This window comes from Mus musculus, chromosome 12 (assembly GCF_000001635.26).
Source record: "Mus musculus strain C57BL/6J chromosome 12, GRCm38.p6 C57BL/6J".
Classification (NCBI taxonomy): domain Eukaryota; kingdom Metazoa; phylum Chordata; class Mammalia; order Rodentia; family Muridae; genus Mus; species Mus musculus.
The window spans coordinates 36,160,731-36,186,173 of NC_000078.6; the positions used below are offsets into that span (position 1 = coordinate 36,160,731).

At 42.9% G+C, this 25,443-nt stretch overlaps 1 protein-coding gene and 1 pseudogene across 2 annotated transcripts in view; both read left to right on the plus strand.

Moving 5' to 3' along the window:
• Ankmy2 (ankyrin repeat and MYND domain containing 2) overlaps positions 1 to 25,443 on the plus strand; it is a 40,168-nt gene that overhangs the window by 3,607 nt on the left and 11,118 nt on the right. The window contains exons 2-5 of one of the 2 annotated variants that reach the window (NM_146033.3): positions 5,140 to 5,204; positions 9,719 to 9,857; positions 15,850 to 15,948; positions 21,618 to 21,778. In NM_146033.3, the coding sequence (NP_666145.3) occupies positions 5,140 to 5,204; positions 9,719 to 9,857; positions 15,850 to 15,948; positions 21,618 to 21,778 (464 nt within the window). Of the gene's footprint in view, positions 1 to 5,139; positions 5,205 to 8,734; positions 9,527 to 9,718; positions 9,858 to 15,849; positions 15,949 to 21,617; positions 21,779 to 25,443 lie in introns of those variants that run through there. The other variant, XM_006515066.4, reaches the window with a different exon arrangement.
• Positions 11,638 to 12,932, plus strand: Gm19046 (predicted gene, 19046; annotated as a pseudogene).

Below are 25,443 nucleotides of genomic sequence, written 5' to 3' on the forward strand. Positions count from 1 at the left end.
ACATTAAGGCACTTGTGGGGCACACAAATAGCTTAGCGTGTAAGATTCTTTCTGAGCAAACTAAACAACTTGAGTTTGATCCCTGGAACCCACATGAAGATGGAGGAAGGACTGTCTCCATGAAGTTGTCTCTGATCTCCATGTGTGGACCATGGCATGTTCATAACCCCTTCACATACATCATCATACAGTTAAGGTGCTTGAAATATTTTTTCACAATTTTACCTATACACCAACATCATAGTAAATACCAACTCAAATTATGTTTTAAATGTTTCATTGGGTTTAGATGCCGTCAAGCATCCATTTTGAGAGTTGGGGGTGGTGGATTAGTGGTTAAGAGCACTTACTGCTCCCGAAGACCTGGGTTTGGTTCCCAGTGCTCACAAGCATTTGCAACTTCAGGGGAGTTCCAGGGCATCCAACTGCATCTCCTGGCTTCCTCATGCACCAGGCGGATTTGTGGTATATATACATACATGCAGGCAGAATGCTCATACACATAAATAAATAATTTTTCAAAATATATATTTTTGAGGTCCACTAAAAAGTTAATAAAATCTACGTACACCTAGGGCATAGCTCTGTGATAGAGCTCTCACCTGACCTGTTAATAAGGACCCAAGTTCAATCCCTAGCATGTCAAAATCGCAATAATTGCTCTGAATGAATGTATAGTAAGAAGAGCATGTTGGCTAGGGAGATGGCTCAGCAGGTACCAACACAGGCTGCTCTTCCTGAGACATAGGTTTCATTGCCAGCATCCACATGGTGGCTCATAATCACCTCCAACTTTAGGCCCAGGGCTCTGATGCTTTCTTCTGGCCTCTGGACACCAAGTAAGGATGGGGTACACAGACATACATGCAGACAAGAAACATTCATACTGGTAAAATTAATTTTTTTTTAAAAGTATATACTATACACTGAAGGCTTGCAGTATGTTGTTTGTTTGTTTGTTTGTTTGTTTGTTTGTTTGTTTGAAACAGGGTTTCCTGTGTAGCCCTGGCTGTCCTGGAACTCACCAGGCTGGCCTTGAACTCAGAAATCTGCCTGCCTCTGCCTCTGCCTCTCAAGTGCTGGGATTAAAGGCATGTGCCACCACCGCCTGGCTAGGCTTGCAGTATGTTAATATTAAGGCTAGCCCTGAGTCTCCCTTGGAAGTCTCTGGGGATTTGTTATTGATAAGGAAACTTAGGGTTTGGGATCCTTTATTGAGTTTCGCAGTCACCCCAGAAATGTCATAGATGGTCGAAGGGGATAACAATGAGAATGTATGTCAGTCAATGCCGGTTTATCTAGATAAAACTGATCAGTCTCACTCTAATATCAGAAATTGGGTTCTGTTTTCTTTGGTTTGAACCATTTGGCATAAACTCTCAAAAGGAGCAAGTCATTACTCAGTTTCAATAGTTTAGCTCCATTAATTTTTATCTGCACTGAGGGTTCATCTAGGACAATCCAGGTACGTTTCACAGCGTTGCCTTTCCTACTGTAAGAGTTTGTTAACTTAGGTAAGACACGTTTCTTTCCCCTAGTAAAACATGTTTTGAAAACTCCGTTGGTTTTTAAAAATTGAAATTTAGAAAATTAAAACCTCCATTGAGTTTTTAAAAACTCAAAATATCATTTGAGTGTCTCCTATGGACATCAAGAGATGAACAGAAGTCTGAATCCTGTATGAGCCACACGCTTCACATCTCTGTGATATTCGACTTGTCCTGGGGTTTCATTTTTGGGTCATTAGATTTAGAATACCAAGAAAAAGTCATACTACATATGTTTTCCCTTCTGGATAGTTTGCTTGTCTGTTTTCATTTTGCAAGAGCTCAGACACTTTCAGATAATCCTTTCATCCAGGTTCCTGCATCTCAAAAGCCTGAGGTTACCAGACCTGTGATCTGTATGTATGCATGTCTATGTATCTACATGGATGGGATATAATATGTATTTGCTCTCTGCCCTTGTTTCCTGACACACAGCTCTTAAAGTCCTCCTACATCTAAGACTCAGGAGTGCTGGAGGTATCTTTTATTCTAATTCTTGGTTTTGACCCTAGTTCCTGGGAACATAGTTCCGAATCGCTTGACAGGCAAGTCTCTGTTTATCTGTTACTGTTTGGAACGTTCCGAGACAGCTTTACATCCTGGGCTGGTCATTGGAAAGACCAAGCCAGGATTATGAGCTTGGAACTTTCAGCTTCACCTGTTCCCATCATCTTCCAAAAAGGGGAGAGGGGTGGAAGACTGAGCTAATAATTGACCCTCTCTATATGCCAGTGCCTCTATAAATATTTCTGAAGGAGCAGGTTGAAAAAGTGCTCAGACTGCTAGAGGATAGGATGCCTCTTCCCACACACCACGCCGTATTTATCCGTATCAGTGGCTCTCAACCTTTCAAAAGCTGTGACCCTTTAACACAATTCTTCATGTTATGGTAATCCCAGCCATACATTTATTTATTTATTTATTTTACATATTAATTTTTTTATTGAGATGAGACGTAAATTTAGTTTTGTTGCTGCTCCATGACTGTAACTTTGTTACTGCTATGAAACATAATGTAAATATCTGATATGTAGGATATCAGATATTGTTTGACCCTTCCCACCCAATGGATCAAGATGTACAAGGTTGAGAACTACTGATCTACACCTTTTATAATTAAAAGGTAAATGTAAGTTAAGTGTTAGCATGAGTCCTGTGAGGTGTCAGACCTGAGGAATACATCTGGTTGATGACTGCTGGAGAATGGCTTGATGTGTGTGTGTGTTTTTTTTTTTGTGTGTGTGTGTGTGTGTGTGTGTGTGTGTGATGGCAGGGGTGAGACATTGTCTGTACCTCTGGTGTCATAGATAAAGTCTTGAGATTAAGTAAGAGTTTAGCAGGAGAAAACATTGCCTTGTGCCTTGTGCCTTCTGGGAAAACCTTTTATACAATTAATGGCCTGTTCTCTAATGCAATCCAAATGTTTATGATTGTAATTCCCATCCTGTCCTTACCATGTGGCAGACTTTGATCTGTCCACAATCCCTGTAGTTTTCTTTTACTCTATAAACATCTTCTGGCCAGAAAGAAAATGACTTCCATGAGCTCTCAGTGAAGAATGTGGTTCAACTGAAGCATCTTCTCCAAGTGCAAATGGGGTGAAGGACTTTTTGTTCCCAGATTTCCTTGAGGCTCTTTGAGAAAGGCTCTGATTAGAAGCCACAGGTATGGCTGAAGTTGAAAGTAGAAGTTGCTTATATACTCCAAAGCTTCCTCCGTGTGTGTGTGTGTGTGTGTGTGTGTGTGTATGTATGCGCGCGCCCGCACGCCCTCATGTGCATGGGGAGTCATAGGTATGTGTAGTGTATGCAATTGTAGCTGTATAGGTGTGTGTTCAGAGACACAGCCTTAGGTGTCATTATCAGGAACTTTTTCCCCCTCTTTTGAGATATGGTCTACCACGTGCCTGGAACTCAACAGTTACACCAGACTGGATGGTGTGTGCTACAGCAAATACCCCTTTTCCTTAGCAACTTAGTCAGTGATACCAACAGCCCTCATGGGAGTTCAGTGGCAGGAAGAAAAAAAAAAAAAAAAACCCCAACAGTATTTATAGAAATAGCTACCATCATGCCCCAGGGTAGTACAGATCATTCTGTTGACATTTTCCCAACATGCCCAGTGCCATCGTTTCTTCTTCTGCACTAGTGAAAAGCCTTCGGGGGACTTCTCTACAAATCCTGTAGGGAGAAAGGAGCACGCTGGTCTTTGGTCTGCACCCTCTCTCTCAGGTTGGGGGTGCTCCTGCCTGTTATCTTGTTTTGAGGCATATCTCTCTTCCTGGTACTCTGAGGCCATTCCCTTTCATTGTTCGATTCCTAATCAAGCCAGAAGTTGTTTGGCAGAACATGTGGCTGTCGTGGATTACGGGTGATAATGCTGACATTCTCTTCTGCAGCCACTTTTTGTCATGTCACACATAAAACTGGAAAAACCTGCTCACTCTGACCCAGTTACAGCTCACTTCCAAATTTTGCAGAGAACTGAGTTTCCCATTGTAATGGGACCCCTCATTAGCCCAGGAGACTGAATACTGACCAGAGAGCACTTTTCCGTAGTACTAGATTTGGTAGGTATATCTCACCTATCAGTTTACCAACCAAGCATTCTGTTAAAACATGCCATCAGTTACAAGACCCAGTGCTGACAAATGATATGAGACTGACTGCATCTTGAATTCCAAGCATTAACACAGATGAGATTGTCCGTTTTAGGTGGTGATTAGGATTAGATGGCTTTTAGGATTTGTTTTGGCATTAACTCTTATGCCGAGTGGTTATGGTATGACTGCCAAAAGGAAAATGGGACCAAGGTAATAAATATAATTTAAGGTCGATGGAATAAAAATAAGATGGAATTATGCTAGTTTGTATAAAACTGTTTCTCTGGAGGAATGCTTGTGGCTGTGTGCTCTGTGTCTTAGAACCCAGCCTGGCTAGTCTTGGCTTTTCAGATAGCCCTTTAAAGTTGACTGCCTTCTCAGTAGACTCCTCCCCACCCCACCCCCCATTTCTAGTGAGAGATGTGTAACAGTGAATTTGTTAAACTGCTTTGACTCCTGGTGGGTTGTACCCTTGTGCTTGCTGTACCTGCCCAAGAGCTCTGGATTTACGATTGAAAGACACACACACACACACACACACACACACACACACACACTGATTCAATCAATGGATAAGCACTTCTAAACTTCCTTGAGGCTAGCAAACACTTCCCTCTAGCATTCCTGGCTTAACACCTTCTTAAGCTTGTATTTTATCTTGCTGCCCTTTTACCTTTTACCATCCCCCCAGGGCTGCTTTCTCTTTCCACCTACATTGCTGTATGATTTCTCTCCTGCAGCTCTTAAATCTGATCCCTAGGCAATTCTCTCCTTCCTCTGTCCCTCAGTCCTTTGCCCTGCAATCTAAAAGTCCTGACTCCATCTCCCTGCCCAGCCATTGGCTGTACAGCCATTCTTTGTTACCAATCAAAGCCAGCTGGGGGCAGGGACCCTCAGGTCTGGAAGCGCAGCTTTGGGAGCCGAATTAATACCAATTCCCCATGGAGACGACCTCACATTTCACCACTTACCTTCTTTCTTCTTTTAAAGGTACTGTCCAAGAAGCCGGAAGACTGTTGTCTAGTAAGAATGTTCATGTCAACTGCTTGGATGAGGTAAAATTAATATATCATTTTACTTCCTGAGAGAATGAGTAACCTAGACATTGGGGACATTTCTCAGTAGGCTTGCCATGCCGGCCTGAGGGTCTGAATTCAGATTGCCAGTGCAGATGTAAAAACTGGGCATGGTGGAACACACCTGCAATCCCAGCATGGATGTAGGGAGGGGTTGGCAGAAGCAGGGGATGCCTAGAGCTTACTGGCCAGCAGCCAGTCTAGCCCAGATAGTGAACTCTGGGGTTGGTGAGAAACTGCTTAAAAATAAACTCAGAAGCAGTAGAGTAAGATACTTGGCTTCCACATAGGCAAAAATACACTTGCATATGTGCACATACGAGCATGTGTGCTTGCACGCGCGAGTACACACACACACACACACACACACACACACACACACACAGCAGGTATACACATCCCCAAATGGATAATATAATTTTCTTGTGTGTTTTGTTTTTCGAGACAGAGTTTCTCTGTATAGCCCTGGCTGTCCTGGAACTCACTTTGTGGACCAGGCCGGCCTTGAACTCAGAAATTCGCCTGCCTCTGCCTCCCAAGTGGTGGGATTAAAGGCGTGCACCACCACCGCCCGGCTAAGATTTTTCAATAGAAGTTGATTTGTAGGCTGTTATACTCAGGTTATACTACTTAAACCAAGATTAGATACAGTGAAAACTTGATTAAACTTATGAGCAACCAAATAAGTGCAAATTAAGCTCAAATTGTAGGGCCCCTCTTCTCCCTCCCTCCCTTCCCCCCTCTCTCTTCTCCCTCCTGTCCTCTTTCTTCCTTCCTTTCTTCCTTCCTTCCTTCCTTCCTTCCTTCCTTCCTTCCTTCCTTCCTTCCTTCCCTCCTTCCCTCCTTCCCTCCTTTCCTCCTTCCTTCCTCTCTTTCTATCTTCTTTTTTAATTTTATTGTTGTGTTTATGAGATAGGGTCTTAATTCTATATAGATTAGGATACCCTTTGAACTGTTGGTCCTCCTGTCTCGGTTTCGCAAGCTGTGGGACAAAGTTATGTAATTAAAGATGTTTGCCTTCAAATAATTTTGCTGCTTAAGGTTTTTTGTTTGTTTGTTTGTTTGCTGTTGTTTTGTTTGTTTGTTTTTGAGGCAAGGTCTTATTATACAGCACTGGCTGGCCCGGAGCGGTTCTTTATCTTGATTTAGCAAATGTGGAAATACTGTCTTTTACATACTAGTAGATTATGTAAGTTATACTATTCTGTTTTGTTTTGTTCTGTTCTGTTCTAACTGTCCTGCTTTGAGTTATTTGTCTCCTCTTCTTGAGGGTTGTTACTGTTTTACAATGATAGACTATGAAAACAACTAGAAAGGCTAGTGTAGAAGCTTTTATCTTAGGATGTAGAAGTGTGTTAGTATTACTTCAGTTTTTTTTTTTCATGAGTCATAAAGTGTAACATTAGAAACAACATAATGCATGGAAATCATTGCCTTGGGAATTTATAATTCCCCTTTGCATTGTCCCGCATTTGAGTGATGCAAAGTGAAATTACGAGACAAGGTAGTAGGAATGACATCCAGAGCTCCAAAGAGCTAGTCTAACTTTTCTCAGATTGTAATAGCCTGGGATGATGATACCAGCAAAGCACACATCCCATGTGGGTGTGGCGGTCAGCTGGTCCACACACCGAGCGTAAAGAGAGCTCTTCATGCTTTTGGAAAGAGGCTTTCTTGGTTTAGGGCCCTAAAATCGAATCTTACTAAAGCAGCTACTGGTAAAAGAGAAAGAACAGGAGAATAAAGACAAGGAAGGAGGGAGATGACACTTTAAAATGAGAAGGGATGAGAAATAAAGAGAGGCTGGTGTGAAAATGGGCAGAAACGACTAACAGCCAAAGCATAAGAACAGCACCATTTGCAAAATAAGACATAAAGGGGTTTTTTTGGTTGATCGTCTTACCTCAATCTTTCTTCTCTTCTTTTACTCCCAGTATTTTTTTTCACATATTTTATTAACCTCTCTTCCTCCTCAAACACCTTCCCTATCTCATGGCTCCTTGCGTAGTTTCATGACTTAAACCCACATGCACATGTATGTACACACACACACACACACACACACACACACACACACACGCACATGTAGGAGTTGTTGTTGTCTTGGAACAGCAGATCAGACCCAGGACAAGTATTCACTGTATAAACACCCAATTAATGGAGTCTTCCTATTGTACAGTCTCCTTACTTTCCTCTTCTTAGTCCCAAGAAGTTTTGATTACTCCTACTGATTAACCAGGAAAACAATCACCCAAGAGAACTCAGCCTCTGGTTCTGGTGTCAAAGGCAAGGTAGAAAGAAAGGACAATTTTAGGGACACAGGGGGGAAAGGAGAAGCTTTACTGTTGAGTGCGAGAGAAGAAATCCAACAGAATGGATAAAAAGCCAAAATTATCTAGTGAAGGGATAATTTACTTAAAGACATCTCAAGAATGGATGTTCAAAACAACAGATGAACTACGTTTACTTAGGGCTAGGATATTTATGATTGTGAGCTGAGCCAGCTTAGTACCCGTCTCCTTCTTAAATTTAAACCACACACCTCATAAAGTCATATTACGATTTCATTAACAGAAAGAAAAATATTTTTTCCTCTTTTTTTTTGTTTTTTGTTTTTTTTATTTGAAACAGGGTCTTACTATGTAGCCCTGGCTGGTGTGGAACTCATAAGAGATTTTTCTGCCTCTGCCTTTACTAGGATTAAAGTCACACATCATTATTTTTCATTGAAAGAAAATTCTTTGGGATAAAATAAATCAAGGAAACTATTTTTACTTATATATTTGTATTAAATTTTGAAGCTTTGTTTAATTTGTAAATTTTGTTTTAAATTATACTTTTGGAGCAATGCTACTTAAAAAAACTGTAGAATTATGTATCCTATATCCCATTAATTATAAATTTTAAATTGAAGGTGTCAGGAACAAATCAAATACAGTATAGCAATAAAAATGCGTATCTTAACTACTGAAGATAGGCAAGGCTAAGGAATACTGTCAGACCTTCATCACAGCAACCCTGTGCCCAAGACTGCATCAGGCCTTTCGAGAAAAGCTGTGAACAGCAGCACCATTCATTCTTGGGTAGTTCTTACCGAAGAAAAAGGTGAAGGCAAGTTACCACAAGATTTTTTTTTTTTAAAGATATACTAAAGTGAAAATCTATAAGAGAAAATGTCTTCCTTAGGACATGAAGGGGTCATATATAAGATATAACAGAACCGTGTGTATGCTGTAATATTGTTACTTCATTAGGTAAACACAAACAGATGTGGAGGCCAACCAATTCAGTCTAGTCTAAATATCGCCAAGTATGTTTGTAATCATATGTAATCAAATCATAGTGTAATTAAATATGTGTGTGATTTGAGGATCTTTGTTTTGAGATATGATGTCACAACAGCAAATAATATCCCAGGTCTCTGCTTTTTCTCATTGGCAGTAGTCTGAGAATTTCCAATTCACTATACAAAGACATACTCATTTAAAATTTTAAATTTATTTTATGTGTGTGTGTGCGTGTGCGTGTGTGTGTGTGTGTGTGTGTGTGTGTGTGTGAGAGAGAGAGAGAGAGAGAGAGAGAGAGAGAGAGAGAGAGAGAGAGAGAGAGAGAGAGAACACATTGGGTCTCCTGGATCTAGAGTCACAACAGTTTTGAGTATCTGATGTGCGCTAAGGTTCCCTGGAAAGGCAGTAAGCAATCTTAACCTCTGAGCCATCTCTTTATCCCCTCTAAAACATTTTGAAATCTTCATCTTCTTTGTTTATTTTGTGTCTATATCTGTCTGTATGGGGGCACATGTGCTCAAAGAACAGCTTTTTGAAGTTGGTTCTCTCCTACCAAGTGGGTGCTGGTGATCAAACTTAGGAAGCCAGGCATGGTGACAAACACTTTTCCCCAGTGAGGCCTCTCACTGTCTCCATATTCACACATTGAATAGCTCTATAATTGTGTGTCACAAATGTACTGCATCTCATTCAGCTTTCCTTTGTCTAAGTGTTCAGATGGTTTCAGAACTCTCATTTTTGGTTTGATACTCGAAGTTGAACCTAGGACCTTGCACGTGTTAGGCAACTACATTCGAAACCCTTGTTTTGCTTTTCATTTTAAGATCGGGTCTCAGTACGTTACCTAGGTATGGCTCAGACAGGCCTTGAATGTGTGGCCTCTCATTTTTGTTTTTCTTTTGTTTGCATACCCGTGTGTTCATTTGCGTCTTAAGGAGACAAGTGTGTTGGGGAGATGAGGACTTCAGGCTGCTAGGTTCTGATCTTCGCTCTACTTCTTTGATGGTCTATGAGGTGAAACATATCTTTTCTGTTTGCTAATCTGTTATAAATGATTTGTTCCTTTCAGAAGTTGAGGTAAGATCTAAGAGAAGAAATAAATATATTTTATAAATTTTTTAGAGATGATTTTATTAATTTATGTTTGTGTGTATGTGTCATGAAGATGGAAATGGCCATGATTAATATTTCCCCTTCCTCTTGAAGAATGGAATGACTCCTTTGATGCATGCAGCCTATAAAGGGAAACTCGAGATGTGCAAGCTCCTCCTGCGCCATGGAGCTGACGCCAGTTGCCATCAGCATGAGCACGGGTACACAGCCCTCATGTTTGCTGCGCTTTCCGGTAAAGTTTTAGTGTCTACGTTATCGGTGTGAATTACCTATACAGTCTCAATGTGCATATATTTTAAATTCAGTGCATGTTTTACTTTAGGAATTTCTAGAAGTTTAATAGAAATCAGTGGTGAGAATTGACTTTTGGAAAGCTATTACAGCCGGGCAGTGGTGGTGCACACTTTTAATCCCAGCACTCGGGAGGGAGGCAAAGGCAGGTGGCTCTCTGAGTTTGAGGCCAGCTTGTCTACAGAGCAAATTCCACAACGCAGAGAAACCCTGTCTTGAGTAACTGAAACAAACAAACAAACCAGCAAATAAATAAAATAAAAAGAATAAGAGCTATAACGCCTGAAACAAGTTAAGGAGTTAGTGACCTGTTTCTTTTCTGTTTTTAACACATTTCTTGTGGTTCGGGACGGAGGGGTAGGGGGTATTGGCGCCTACCACAGCACAGGTCTGCAGGTCGGAGAACAACATGCATGAGTCGGTTCCCTCCTTCCACCATGTGGATTGTGGGGATTGAACTCCAGTCCTCAGGCTTGGCAGCAAGCGCTCTGACCCACTTAACCATCTTGCCAGCCCGGGGACCTGTTCCTTTAGTGACTTCAAGTCAGTTGGTTCTCCAAGCATTTCTTCTTTCAAAGTGGCTTCTTTGAGTCTAGATCTTTACATTTTAGTGAAATCCAAACCTTTTTTTGGTCTTTTGACGAAAGAGCTGCCATGATAGTGCTGGCCATTAGCTTGATGGACCTATCATTCATGCGATCATCCGTGCAGGAACTTACCCTTACGTGCTTGCAAGCCATCTTACTGAATAAAATAATTGAAAACTATCATATAAAATAAAATAGGCCGGGCGTGGTGGTGCATGTCTTTAATACCAGCATTCAGGAGGCAGAGGCAGGCGGATTTCTGAGTTCGAGGCCAGCCTGGTCTACAAAGTGAGTTCCAGGACAGCCAGGGCTATACAGAGAAACCCTGTCTCGAAAAAAAAAAACAAAACAAAACAAAAAAAAAAAAAACCAACCAAAAAAAAAAAGGGTGTAAGTTATTGAGACTCTCTCTCTCCCTTCCCCCCTTCCCCCCTTCCTCCCTTCCTCCTTCCCTCCCCATCTTCCCCTTTTTTGTGTGTGTTTTTTCAAGACAGGATTTCTCTGTGTAGCCTTGGCTGTCCTGGAACTCACTCTATAGGTCAGGCTAGCCTGGAATTCACAGAAATCCTGAGAGCTGGGGTTAAAGGTGTGCAATACCTGCCCAGCTGTTTGTAGGCCTTTCAGAAAATAGAGATGTCGTATAATAAGCTCTGATTTTAAAGGCACAATATATATTTACTAAATATATGTATATATAATTTACTTATGTGTATATAATAACTGTGGGGCACAAAACCATTTCTAGGTAGTACATATCATAATGAACCCATAAATAATAAAAACACCAGGGTTGATAGCTCAGCAGTCAAGAATGTCTACTAGGAAGCCGGGCGTGGTGGCACACGCCTTTAATCCCAGCACTCGGGAGGCAGAGGCAGGCGGATTTCTGAGTTCGAGGCCAGCCTGGTCTACAGAGTGCCAGGACAGCCAGGGCTACACAGAGAAACCCTGTCTCAAAAAACAATAACAAAAAAACAAAAAAACAAAACAAAAAAAAGAATGTCTACTAGGGACAGTGGAGACCATGCAACATTGCTGTTAGTCTAAACAAATAACTGTGGGCAAAGGGGTGCAAAAATGCAGAGCAAGAACACCTCGAACTTGGAGGAGCAGAACTGTCAAAGGGGTGCAAAAATGCAGAGCAAGAACACCTCGAACTTGGAGGAGCAGAACTGTTCTCCAAGAAAGCATCATCAACATCACCACAGCAGACACACACACACACACACACACACACACACACACACACACACACACCCCAGTACCTGTGAATAGACACCAGGCCAGCGGTCAGAATGAAGGCTTGACTATGGAACTGAAGAATTTTAGGAAACCAGGAGAGACCCTTACCTAGCATAGCTATCTCTTTGTGAGCAGCCTTCCCCTGACGTCACTGAGGAGGAAGTGAGGAAAGTTTCTGAGAAATACGGAAAAGCAGGTGAAATTTTCATTCATAAGGGTAAAGGCTTTGTTGGTTTTACCCACTTGGAAACATGAACCCGAGTGGAATTTCCCAAAGTGGAGCTAGACAATATACCACTCTATGGAATCTGCTTTGCTTATCAGTGTGTCTTATCCTGGCCGCAATCTTCCTCAGTATGTGTCCAAAGAATCACTTGAAGAAGTTGTTTCTGTGTTGGCCAGGAGGGGAGGGCTGTAGTTGTTGTGCATGACCAAGGAAGGCCCTCAGGGAAGGCAGCCGCTCAGAAAGACTGGACAGAGTCTATGAAGTCTCCTTTAGGCTGTGACTGTGGAGCCAACAGAAGTGATGAAGAGAGACTTCCAGAGAAGCTGGTTATAAAACTCCCCAGCAGTTTCACAAAGAGCGAGAGCTGCCTCCCAGATGTGCACAGCCTCGGTCTGAGTATGAATATACCACGCAATGGAAGGCGCTCCCTGAGACGGAGAAGCAGCAGCAGCGGGTTCAAGTGGATCTCTACGAGGAGGCTCGCCGAGAAGCTAGGGATGGGGACAGAATGCCATAAACACCAGTTTTTGCTAATGAGGCAGGGCTTGATGAGGCATCAAGAAGAGTTTTGGAGAATAGAGGCGCTGCATAATGCAGAAATGAAAGCAGCTAGAACTCAGGCAGGAGGAGGAGTGCAGGCACTGTGAGAAAAGACAGCAGGAAGGATTTAAGGGAACCCTTCCCGGATGCAAGAGAACAAAGGATACGGATGGGCTAAATGGCTATGGGAGATGCTATGGGTATAAACAGTAGAGGCGCCATTTTCCCTGCTTCCGTGGCAGCTGGTACCCCAGCTCCTCCAGAACTGGCACCAAATGGAACCCTGGGATTGGCCCCACTGACAATTCAATGATTTGGCCAAGCTGATACAATGGAAGGAATTGGAGCACTTGGTGTAACTCCTGCGTTCAACCGTCCAGCTCATGGAGCTGAGTTTGCTCCAAACAAATGCTGCCAATATTAAAGTCTCAGGACCTGTTTTCCCGCAACCCTTAAAAGAAGAGCCCTTTTCAGACTAGCCAGAATTCTACCCTGGAAAAGTATTCGGGGTTCTTCCCAGTAGGTAGATCTTCTCGGCCTGTACTCCTATAAGGAGCATGCGTAGAGGCAGAGGGCTAGGGAAGAGTGGTGGTTGACAAGTCAAAGTCTGTGGTATATATAGTGCTTTATCCATCTGTGTGGTGATTCCTGACGTGACCCAAGGAACCACAACGAAGTGGACTCCGAGCTCCATTAATCATCATTCTTGGTCTTGGGGGTTCTTGTTTGTTTGGCTATTTTTTTCTTTGTCCTTCATGTTTTAATTATTCTTCATCTTTATTCCCTTTAACCCCAGAGCCTTATATACCACAAGACCTAAACATCCTCCAGTGACCTAGCCTATTCCTCCATTCATTCCCTGGTGAGAATTTAGACAAGGCTCCACAGAGGTTACAGCACACACGCAGTTCTGTTAGAGCTCATATGTGACCCCGTCGTGTCCCAAGGAAGACCATTTTTCTTAGAGGCTTTCATTTTACTGTATCTTTAAAAACATCTTGTGGTAACAACCTGCCTCCATCTTTCTCTTGGATGAGGACCAACCAAGAATGAGTGATTGATCTTTTGTGTCTATGATGCTGCTGTTCACAGCTTTTCAGGTAGGCCTGGTGCAGTCTTGGGCACAGGGTCCCGGTGTTGAAGGTCTGACAGTAGCCCTCAGCCTTCCCTCTCTTGAGCAGTTAAGCTGTGTAATTTTTTTTTGTTGCTGTACTACAGCATTTGGTTTGTTCTTGATCCTTGCAATTTGACTCACAACTGCCTGTCACTCAGACTACAGGGGATCAATGTCCTTTTGCTTCCATGGGTACCTGCACTCATGTACAGTAAATGATTACAGGCATATACACGTAAATTAATAATAATAACTAATAATAATGACTCTTTATAAGCAAAGAGGACATCAGTGACTTAATTGCATAGATTTTGTCTTTATTATTCCCTCATACAATACATCCTGACCATCGTTTCCCCTTCACCATTCCTTTCAGTCTCTCTCCCTCTCCCTCAGATCCACTCTTCCTCCATTTCCCTTCAGAACACAGCAGACTTCCCAGGGTTAGCAACCAAACCCTGCACAAGAAGATACAATAAGATGAGGCACAGACTCTCCTATCAAGGCTCGATGGGCAACCCAGTAAGAAGTAAAGGGTCCCAAACACAGGCAAAAGAGTCACGAGACACCCCCACTCCCACTGTTTGGAGTCCCACAAGGACAACCACAGCATGTTGGCAGAGGACCTAGCACAGATCCATGCAGGCTCCATGACTGCCCCTCCAGTCTCGGAGTCTCTATGAGTTCTGCTTAGTTGATTCTGTAGGCCATGTTCTCCTGGTGTCCTCGGCCCGTCTGGCTCCTACAATCCTTCCTCCACCCCTCCAGCAGGTCTCTCTGGGCTCTCCCTAATGTCTGTGTGTGCGTCTCTGCATCTGCTCCCATCGGCTGCCAAAGGAAGCTTTTTCTGAGGATGACTGGACTAGGCACTGATCGACGAGTATAGCAGAATAGCATTTATTAGGAATCATTTCATTGATTTTTCTTTCCAAACATATTTGGTTCTATGCTAGGTCTCTGGGCTATCCAGCCTCTTGTTCCTGGTCATCCATCCGGGCAGTGTCCCTCTTGTGTCATGAGTCTCAAGCTGGTCCAGTCATTGGTTGGCCACTTTCACAAGCTCTGCACTGCCTTCAGTCAGAACAAATTGTAGCCCCAAGGTTTTGTGGCTGGATTGGTATCCCTGTCTCACCACTGAACTCCTGGTTACAGAAAATGTCCAGTTCAGGGTCCATATCCACCATTACTAGTCATCTTCGCCAGGGTCACCCTTATAGATCCCAGGGAATTTCCACTGTACTACATTTTTACATTACCCTCTAAATGCCCCCCATTTACATTGCCATAAATGGAATACTGTATGGGTAGAGTTAACATACAAATAAAAACGACGAAAAAACATTTATTGTATATCTTGGTCTCATTGCTGTCTATAAGGAGGTTTTATAAATCAACTAGACAAATACCATAATAGACAACTGGACAGGGAATAAAAGAAATAAAGCCAGTTGTTCAATATGTAAAATGTTTTTAGCATTAATCAAAGAGGTCAACACTGGAGTACACACGATTATGTTTGCATTTACTATATTGGCAACAGCTAACGTGGTCGTGCCTGGGAATTTTACGCTGTTTTGTGGAATGTATTCAGTCTCCTCTCACTGCATGATTACCTGGCAATCTGCCTTTAAAATGCACATAGCCTTCATCTACACTTTCTAGGTATTGTTCTTTAAAAAAAAATACATGGTTCATTCTTGCAAAAATGAACCAAAATTGCTGCTCACTCAATGGAGATAATATTAGTAAAATATCTATAATGATTTGGAAAACTGAGAGCAAACTAGAGATGTTTACACAGAACTCTGCAGGAAGAGCCCAGAGTTTAATACCCCTGAGGTCTGTAGGTGTGAGAACGAGTCAACGATGCTCAAGGGAGCACTTCTGCTCATTTTCTCTTGTCTTTGTTATTGATAATTTTGTATGTATGTTTTGATGTTATACTAAGCATTATCGTTATGCAAACATACTCTTTCAAGGTTAATAGTGATATGCAATTCCATACCTTGTTTACCAAATGGACTTTTTAGGAAATTAGATTAACTAAGTAGATTTACTATACTTCATTTTGTTGCACTGTTATGACTCATTTTTGGAAAAATGAAAGTAAATACATGATAGAAACTTAAAAGTCAGGGAGAGGACCTGAGAGAGAGGAGAAGGCACACAATTTTGCAAGAGGTTTCGATTGTGCATTTCACTGATTTCGTTCCTGTAACTCTAGGTAATAAAGACATCACTTGGGTCATGCTGGAAGCAGGCGCAGAGACCGATGTTGTGAACTCGGTGGGAAGAACTGCTGCCCAGATGGCAGCCTTTGTGGGTGAGTGTTTACCATAACTTCACGGTGAGTTATTCTCAGTTTCCTGTTCCATTCTTTATTTAGTTTGGATTTTTGAGGCAGGTTCTCATTATATAGCTCTGGCTGTCCTGGAACTATGTAGACCAGGCTGGTCTTGAACTCACAGAGATCCACCCATTGCTGGCTCTCTAGCGCTGGGATTAAATGCATGTGCCACCACCACGCTTGACAAAATGTTGATCTTTCACTCTAACATAGTGAGATCCCTGATGACTCTCTTGAGAAAAGGAATGAATGGCTAAGTGGAGTTCCCACTCTGTGAGAGACAACATGGCAGGAACATTTCATTGCACTCAACTCTTTGAGCTGTTTCATTCCTCTAACAGAGGGAGTTTGGGGCCAAGATTGAGACCACTGACTGTAAAGTCAGCAGACTTGAGTTGAAATTCTGGCGGCGGCCACCACTTTGTAGCAAAGTACTTAGCAATTTTTGTCTTTCAGCCTCTCTATCGTAGAACAGTTACAGGGCTGTTTTAAGGATTAATAGAGATGATTGATTGAGCTCTTCATGCGTAGGACTGACCAGATATTGTTATTACTTCTGTGAATGGGCATCAGAACCGCAATGGTGGTGTTGGCAAGGAGTGTGAGATAATAATGCTAAGCTGCTTCATTACCTGCGTCAGCTGCAGTCATTGCCTTTGCATGCCCACTCATCCCTGGCCTGTTAGTCCTGTTAGTTAACGTAGTGAGGGGGTAAAGTGGAGACTGAATGCTTGGTCATTGGTATGTTGGACTCGGAGCATGCAGTCAGGAGCCCATTGACAGAAAAGCAGAGACAGAAACAACTGATTTAGTGGGATCACTGTGGTCTTGTGATGACCAGTAATTAATTAACCAGTCTTAATGTGCACACCCTGTTGATTATTTTGTAGGTGCCTGTGTTACAGTTCTGAGCAAGCAGAATTTAAGTTACTCATGTTTTCACAGTGTTTAAAGGCAGCCAGCAATGAACCAACAGTGTGAGATTATACTCTTTTTTTTTTTTCCCCCAGACAGGGTTTCTCTGTATAGCCCTGGCTGTCCTGGAACTCACTCTGTAGACCAGGCCTGGTCTCAAATTTAGCAATCCGCCTGCCTCTGCCTCCCGAGTGCTGGGATTAAAGGTGTGCGCCACCACACCCGTCGAGATTATACTCTTAAGAGAGAATTGAGTACTGTAGACATACCTTGAGGAAAAGGATTTTCTACCCCTTTCCAATGGGGTTTTTAAGAGAAATTATGTTTAAATTGAGATACAATAGGAATTAGTCAAGTTTGGACAACATAAACTACATACTGCAGTAAATTTTATAGTCACTTTTTCTTGATATTGGTAGTTGCCTCCTTGTTCTATTGTTGGGATTACAAACAGGTACTCCTGTATTTCATTTAAATGATATAGCTTATAAACATAGAATTATTTCTAATTCCAAGTGATAGTCCCTGTCTTTTTAGTAGGTATTTACTGTATGCATCTACCTATTCCATTCCTCTTCTCTCATCTTTAGTCCTTATTTTACTTGGTGGTGGTGGTGGTGGTGGTGGTGGTGGTGGTGGTGGTGGTGGTAGTGGTAGTGGTGGTAGTGGTGGTGGTGGTGGTGGTGGTGGTGGTGGTGGTGGTAGTGGTGGTGGTGGTAGTGGTGGTGGTGGTGGTGGTGGTAGTGGTGGTGGTGGTGGTGGTGGTGGTAGTGGTGGTGGTGGTGGTGGTAGTGGTAGTGGTGGTAGTGGTGGTGGTGGTGGTGGTGGTGGTGGTAGTGGTGGTGGTGGTGGTGGTGGTGGTGGTGGTGGTAGTGGTGGTGGTGGTGGTGGTGGTGGTGGTGGTAGTGGTGGTGGTGGTGGTGGTGGAGGTGGTGGTGGTGGTGGTGGTGGTAGTGGTGGTGGTGGTGGTGGTGGTGGTGGTGGTGGTGGTGGTGGCGGTGGTGAGTGTTTCTTTAATATGTCCACCTTGGTGAAAGTTATACCCCCTTATACTTTGCTCTCTATGCTCAAGGTACTGCTTGCCCATTTAATAATCTACAGCAGGATGAGGTCCTCATATCTTACTTTTCTCCTTTCCGTATTTGTCTGAACCTTATTGGGTCAGTCTACTGTCTTTTGTGGCCATTCCTCTAGAAGGTCCGTCCATGCAGGATGTCACATCATTTAACAGTCCTCTTGACATCATGGTTTCTTGGGCATTCCTCCCATTCAGGTTAACAGTCTGAGTGCTCCTCTCTGTTCCTCTCTCTCTTTTGGCCTCTGGGGTCTGTTTTTATTAAGGATTTCATTGCTGGACCTTCTAGATGAATTATGTAGATTTTATATCTTTTGAAACCCATCACAGCTGAGTGATCATTCTGGAATGTGTGTTTTTTTTTTCTTGCTCGTTCCTTGTCACTCATAGCATGGTTCTTTTCTCTCTGTTCATTTGAAAGTTATGCTAAAGCTTTCTAAATTCTACTTTTAAAAGTGAGAATTCAGTTTAGTATCCCTTCTAAGCTTTTCCTTTCGGATTCTAAAGAAGTTTGACCGTCAGTTCATCCATGCAGTGTAAAAATTATCTCAGACCTGCATCTCATCGTTGTAGTAAAATGCTGGACTGGAACTTTGCTTTTCAGAGAACTAGAGGACAGCCTGGTGGGGAAGCCTGGCAAAGGGCCGTCTCTGCAGTAGCAGCAGGAGAGCAAACAGCTGCTTGATATGTGGTACCAACCAGGAAGCAGACGGCAGATTGGCAGAAAACCATGCTAGAACCCCCAAGGCTCACCCTGAGTTACCCTCTGTCTCAAAGATCCCACAGCCTCCCCAAACAGTGCCTCCAGCTTAGAACCAAGTGTGAAACACATGAGCTGGTAGGAGACGATTTAGCTTGACATGTAACAGTTGAATTCCCCTACTCCATAGCATTTACTTTCTTATTAATAATGCTATCTAGTTGTATCTAATCAGAATTTTTAAATTAAAGGGTTAAAACCTTTTTAAAAATAATTTCATATGGAATCTAAAATTATCAAGTAAAATTAAATTTACAAAGATAAACTTTTATGCCATTCTAATAAGTGATTAGCAAGTGAATTAGGTTAGACTTGTCCTCTGACCATGTCATTGTTAGGTTGCAGATATTTTATGGATGGAAATGTACTGTTCTAGGTGCTCTTCTGACTGTCTAGTTAGGAGCTGGCTGTAGTAGTTATTGTTTGCCTTCCAAAGACAAAATAGCTGACTAAAACAATTTCTGAAAGGAGGGTAGGGTTGACTTGGGCTCATGATTTGAGGAGATATTCAGTTCATCACGTTGGGGAAGTGATGAGATGGGAGGTGAGGCTGGTCACACTGTCCACAGCCAGAAAAGCAATGGATTCTGAGGCTCAGCATCCTGTTGTTGTTAGTGGTGGCATTTGTTTGTTTGTTTGTTTGTTTGTTTTTTATTTACTCTGGGACTCCAGTTCATGGGATGGTTCCAGTCACATCAAAAGAGCGGGTCCTCAATACTTACTTACCTCTCTGGAAACACCTCCACAAACTCACCAAGAGGTGTCTATTAGGTGATTCTAAACCAGTCACGTTACAGGAGAACTTAACATTTCAGGGACTCCTAGAAATAGTTACTTTCTTCTGGTCATTTATGTCCCAGTCTTGGCATACCTGATTTGCTACTTTTGTTGAGATATTTGAACACTGTTTTAGGCTCACAAACCTCTGTTTTATGGCGTCTCGGTGTAGGATACGTGTAAAGAATCAGTGTGGTTGGTCGCCCTCAGCCTTTTCCATCCCTTATGTGGCTCTGCCAGTTCACACAGAGACACCTGTATTGATTTTGATGCTGTGGTGTTTATAACTTGCTTACATTGGGAGATTGGCTCAGATGAATGCTGTTACCCCCCTCTCCCAGAAGATTCTGGAAGCAGATACCATTTACTAAACATAGCACTTAGGCTGATTTCAGATTCTTAATAAGTGGTTAATGTCTCAAGATGTGAATAGACATTTCTAGGAGGCAGAAAGAAGACATCAAGGAGGGGGAATGAAGGAGAGGAGATAGGACTCTCTCTCATCTCCCCCCCACCCCCAACAGAAAGGCACTGATGGTTTGGCATTTAATAGTAGCATGCACATAGAATGATACTGTTGTCAGTACTGAACTACCTTTTCAAACCAGGGATATTTTCTTCTATTACTTACTTTTACATCTATTCCTTTGTTTCTCACTCCAGTTTGTTATTCTTTTTGGCATTAGATTTCCTGGGTATGGCGAGCTTTCTCATCTCTCCGATTATAATTTCTCTCTGAGTGATTTTCTGCTCTGAAGCATTTCATCCAGTGAATCTGCTTCGAATTTAGTTCACACGAGCAAATGGGATTGTGTCTTTGAATTTGCTGACAAAGTTTGACAAATTTAGCCTTCCTGTGGTCCGTGAAAGCCTTTGGAGACTCTTCCAGAGTCGGCTTAGGTGGTTGTTTTGAGACCTGTGATTGGGGTGGAAGCTAGGTTAGTGTCAGTGCTCGTGGGACAGCAGAAGCTGCCTTGTAGAGGCACTGCACGGTCGCAAAATGTTGCTTGGCGTTTCCTAGGCAGCCAGGTAAAAGCCCAGGGTTGGGTCCTGAGGAACAAAGGCCTGCAGCCTCCGTGCCTGTGGTCCAAGGTCTGGAGCCACCTAGGCCCAAGCAGGAGTCATTCTCCTTCTCAGTTTCCCAGGAATGCTGAGTGATAGGTTGAGCTTCCTGCCAGCTCAGGCGTGGGGGCCAGATTGCCAGTAGATTCCCCGCAGGTCACTTTTCCACAGGCACCCCCAGGACCTTGTCTACACGAACAGGAGCCAGGCAGGCGAACCAGGGTGGACCACTATCTCCAGGACTCTGCTGCCTCTCATCCCTTAGCTGTGGTCGATAGGCAGAGAGGGAAAAGGGTGTCTTCTAGAGACCTTGGGAGAGCTAGTTCTTTGGAATGTTCTGTGCCCGTTCTACCTGTTTGCCCACAGTAGCCACGTCTTGGCTCTCGAGGGGTAGCGGAAAGGGGAGCTGTGGACGGAGACAACAGGAGCAGGGCTTTCCTAGGAAGACTGTGCTGTAGTGGAACTCTATTTAACCTGAGATACCGCTCAAGGATGTGCTTTGGAAACTTGTGAGGGGCGGCAGTGCTGATCCCGAGCTTGTGGGACCAACGATTCTAAGCTCATTCCACAAAGAGACCAAGCTTCTCTCCAGTTCCATGGGAGGTGGGGGTGTTACTTGATAATATTAATGACTATAACGAAGAGGATACTTTGCATAGAATATATTTAGGTTATATAAATGCACCTGAATATCATTGGGTGAAACATAAGTGTCATTGCTGTCAGGTGAAAGAAGAAATATTTCAATTATAGTCAATTTTCATAAAAATAATTTTAGGGTTTCTTAAAGCTAAGTATTTTACTTATTTATTTATTTATTTATTTTTGTAGTCTACAAAATTCTCAAATTTACTATGAATCCTCTCCTTAAATCCTATCTCTCTACTTTTGGATGCTCTTGAAATCTTTTGCCTTCCTTTCGCTACTTTTGCTTTTCCTGAAGAATAAAAACACAGTTGCACGTTTACTCCAAAAGCAAACAGTCTTGTTGTAAAAACAACCCAGACTCCTGTATTTAATGAGAAAATAACAACTTTTCTGTTTTTCTATTTAAAGGTCAGCACGATTGCGTGGCTATCATCAACAATTTCTTCCCTCGAGAGAGACTGGATTATTACACTAAACCCCAGGGACTGGATAAAGAGCCAAAACTGCCTCCAAAGTTGGCAGGCCCGCTACACAAAATCATCACCACAACGAATCTCCACCCTGTCAAGGTAGTGCAAGTGCCTGTTGTATCTGCTTTTCACATCAGGGTTACCTCAGTGTCTTACGTGGGGCGGTAATTGTCTCAGGCTGAGTTCTCTAGATGAGGCGTTTGCAGTGAGCTCCCGTGTCTGCTTGAGTCAATGCAGGAGTGTGTGCTCAGGGAATTGTCAGGAGAAGCAGGCCAAAAGGCCCGGAAGAGAAGGTTTAGCTCTGCTTATCCCTAGGCATTGCTGCAGACAGCCTGGCTCCAGCCATGAGAAAGCAGAAAACGTCCAGTGTCCTTCAGTCTGTCATTGGCCTGGGCTTATCCCCAGAGAAAAAGAACAACATCCTAGAGAGAGGAAATGGGTGGCTCCCTTGAACAAGGGAAATTCTCTGGAGGAAACTGGGCTGTGCCTTGAGTGCATGCTGCGTATGATAGGCCTGGTAGTATGAATCTAGGTGGCACAGGATCTATTCAGACAGCAGTCCTTATCCTTGCGGGCATTCTCAGACATGTACATTCCATTAAGCACAAGCACGGTTTCAGTGCACGTGGATATGTGACGCCTTGAATAAGGCTGCGAGTGGAAGCTCAGGCTTCAGTGCTCAGGTTGTTCAATGTGAGCTTTAAGACCCACTCTGAGAAGCTGGGCACTGGTGGCACACGCCTTTAATCCTAGCACTTGGGAGGCAGAGGCAGGCGGATTTCTGAGTTCGAGGCCAGCCTGGTCTACAGAGTGAGCTCCAGGACAGACAGGGCTCTACAGAGAAACCCCGTCTTGAAAAAAAAACAGCAATAAATAAAGACCCACTCTGAGGTATTTTCCTGACGTCATCCCCATTTTCATTTAAGTCTTGGTTGGTTGGTTGGTTTTTGGTTTGGTTTTAAAACAAGGTTTCTCTGTATAGCCTTGGCTGTTCTGGAACTCTGTAGATAAGGCCAGCCTCAAAGTCAAGATCTACTTGCCTCTGGCTGGAATTGAAGGCGTGCACCACTGCTGGTGGCTTTGTTTTGTTTTTAATAACAAACATTGCATACAAAACATGAAGATGGTGAAACTTAGAGTTTACCCGTGAAGTCCTGTGTTCTCTCCTGGGCAGCGCAGCCATTCTTGAGAACTCCTAAGAGTAGCAGAAGCTGCTATTCAGTGGGCTCTCAGGCACGAAGCAGCCGGGCTGGGAGACCAGGTTACCTGCAGAGGCTGCCTGAGGTTCCCTCCTTTCCCACGGACTTGCATATTCCTTTCCTTTCTTTCCCACTGGCTTCCATAGCTGTTTCTTTGCCTTCAGATTGCAGAGAGGTTGTGGAACCACTTTTGACATTTGCACGACACCCACCGTTTCTGCCCTATTTTTAGTTATCTTTACAGATACACACGTTATGAGTAAATTAGAGTATGCGCCTACTCATGCAGGCAATGTAAAGGCATATGATCCGAGCTGATCTACAGGATTGGGTCTTTAGAGCGACTATTGGAACTGTGGTCCTTTCTTGAGACCCAACCGTGCTCCGCTTAGGAGCGGGCGGGTAGTTCACCTGAAGCTCTTTCTTTCTGCTATACTTTGGATACAAAAGCAGCAACACTGCTTTTGTTGTGGTGGCCTACTTCACTGCTGCTCACCGATCTGTAAGCTGTCACACATCTTCAGAAGGTTGTAAAGGGGAGCAGAAACCCCGTCTTTTAAAAGAAAGCACAGAACTTCTCCCCAGGCACAGCTCACTGTTTCACTGCTTTTGTGCCTAAAATGGCTGCCTTTGCATCTAGGTTACGTGGCTGCTATAGTGATGCGTTTGTTTTCAAAAGGGATTTGGGGAGTTGTGGGGATGCCCAGATGAATCTAGGAGAAAAACAAAATCTCAGGCAAAAATCACAATAGCCTCTGAGAAAGGCCTCCGAGGGAGGAGCAGGCCGGTGCACACCTGGCCGTCCAGTCTTTCAAGCCCAGGAGTGTCGACTTACCACTTTAAAAAAAAAATAGTGGACAGAGGGAAAACAATTATAATGCTACTGCAGAGGCATGGCCTTTGCTAGCCGTGCTTGGAGAAAGAAGATTCACCTTGATTTTATGCTAAAAGGAACACACATACGTCTCTTGGCAGTGCATAATGAAGATTTCCTTTGTCCCCTTTTATAATGCTGCAGATATGAAGAGAGCTAATGAGAATATTCCCTTGTGAAGAGCACAGGAATATTTCAGGAGCTCCTATTTATTGATCATCGCCCTCATAAATCTTTCCTTCGATTTGTAGAAAAACCAAAGCCTAGCATCTCAAATTTCCTTAAGATATTAATATAGGCTTTGTTTTAGATTTTTACAAAGAAGTTCGCTTGTACGTTTGAGTCCATACCCTTATGATGTGAGACCATATATAAAATATTGAGCAGTTTTAAGTGAATATAATTAGCAGATGTATTAATGGGTCCTCTACATCACAAATTAATTTTTTTCTACAAATTGTTTTTTAAAAAAATATTCATTTTATGTCATGTTGGGTACCTGAGGGCATCGAGTTCACTGCTCAGGTACAAAGCCCTGGCAAGTAGAAGAGTCAATAGACCCCAGAACTGGAGTTTACAGGTAGCTGTGAGCTGCCGTGGGAGTCCTGGGAACTAAACCTGGTCCTCTGCAAGAGCAGTAACTCTCGTAACTGCTGAGCCTGTGTCTATATCGTTACACCACATGTGTACCCAGTACCTGTGGAAGCAAGAAGGGACATCTGAACCTCTGAACTGGAATTTTGTCTGCTTTTGAGCAGCCGTATGGGTGCTAGATCCTCTGAAAGAGCAGCCACTGCTCTTAAACTGAGCAGCCACTGCTCTTAACCACTGAGCTGCCCATCTCTCCCGCTCCCACAGATTAATTTCTTTTACATTTGTTTTGGTGGAGAGGGTAATCAGCAAATTTATTAATAAGGAATCAGTTTTAGTTACTTCCTGAAGCCGGATAATTTCTTATAAAGTACTGTGGTCTTAAGAAAGTATTTCGTTATATAAAAAATAATTTAGTAGTGTCAAAGGTCATGTTTCATTGTCCTTGAAGCTCTGTGAGATTTCCAGGAAGGCTGGACCTGGGTATTATATCAACTCACAGATGATTTCTCTTCATGCATGTCTGAAGAGAATGCAGTTCACAAAGTCTCCTCCCTGACCGTGGTTGTCTCTGGCACAGGGACTGAGCTGAAGCACACAGGTTAGCGAGTACTGTCTGCTGCCCACCATCTGGCCACTGCACACAGGTTCTCATCCTTATTGTCACCAGCAAACTGTATGGTGGTCACCTGCAGACTAACTTCAAATAATGTACCCCATAGAAGAGGTCATAGAAGCACTCCTTATTAGAGTAAATTTGAGCTGAATTAGTACATAAATAGAAGATGTAGGACTCATAATTTGTGAGATTGGATAGCTTTCTACTAGTCTCCCTTTCAAAGCTGTTTATGGTTTTCATTTTAACATAATTGCATTGTTGGGCATGACTGGGATAATCTTAAGGAAAAATTTCACAAAGAAATGGAGTTAACTGGAAAGTAAAAGCCCTTATTTTTTCTAGTCTTCTTTCTGGAGACTAGAATTAAAATTTTCTTAAAATTAATAAGAATTTGAGGACTGGGGATCTAACAGTAACAGAATGCTTGCTTAGCATTGAGAAGCCTAGGGTTCACTTTCTAGCACCCCATAAACACATGCAC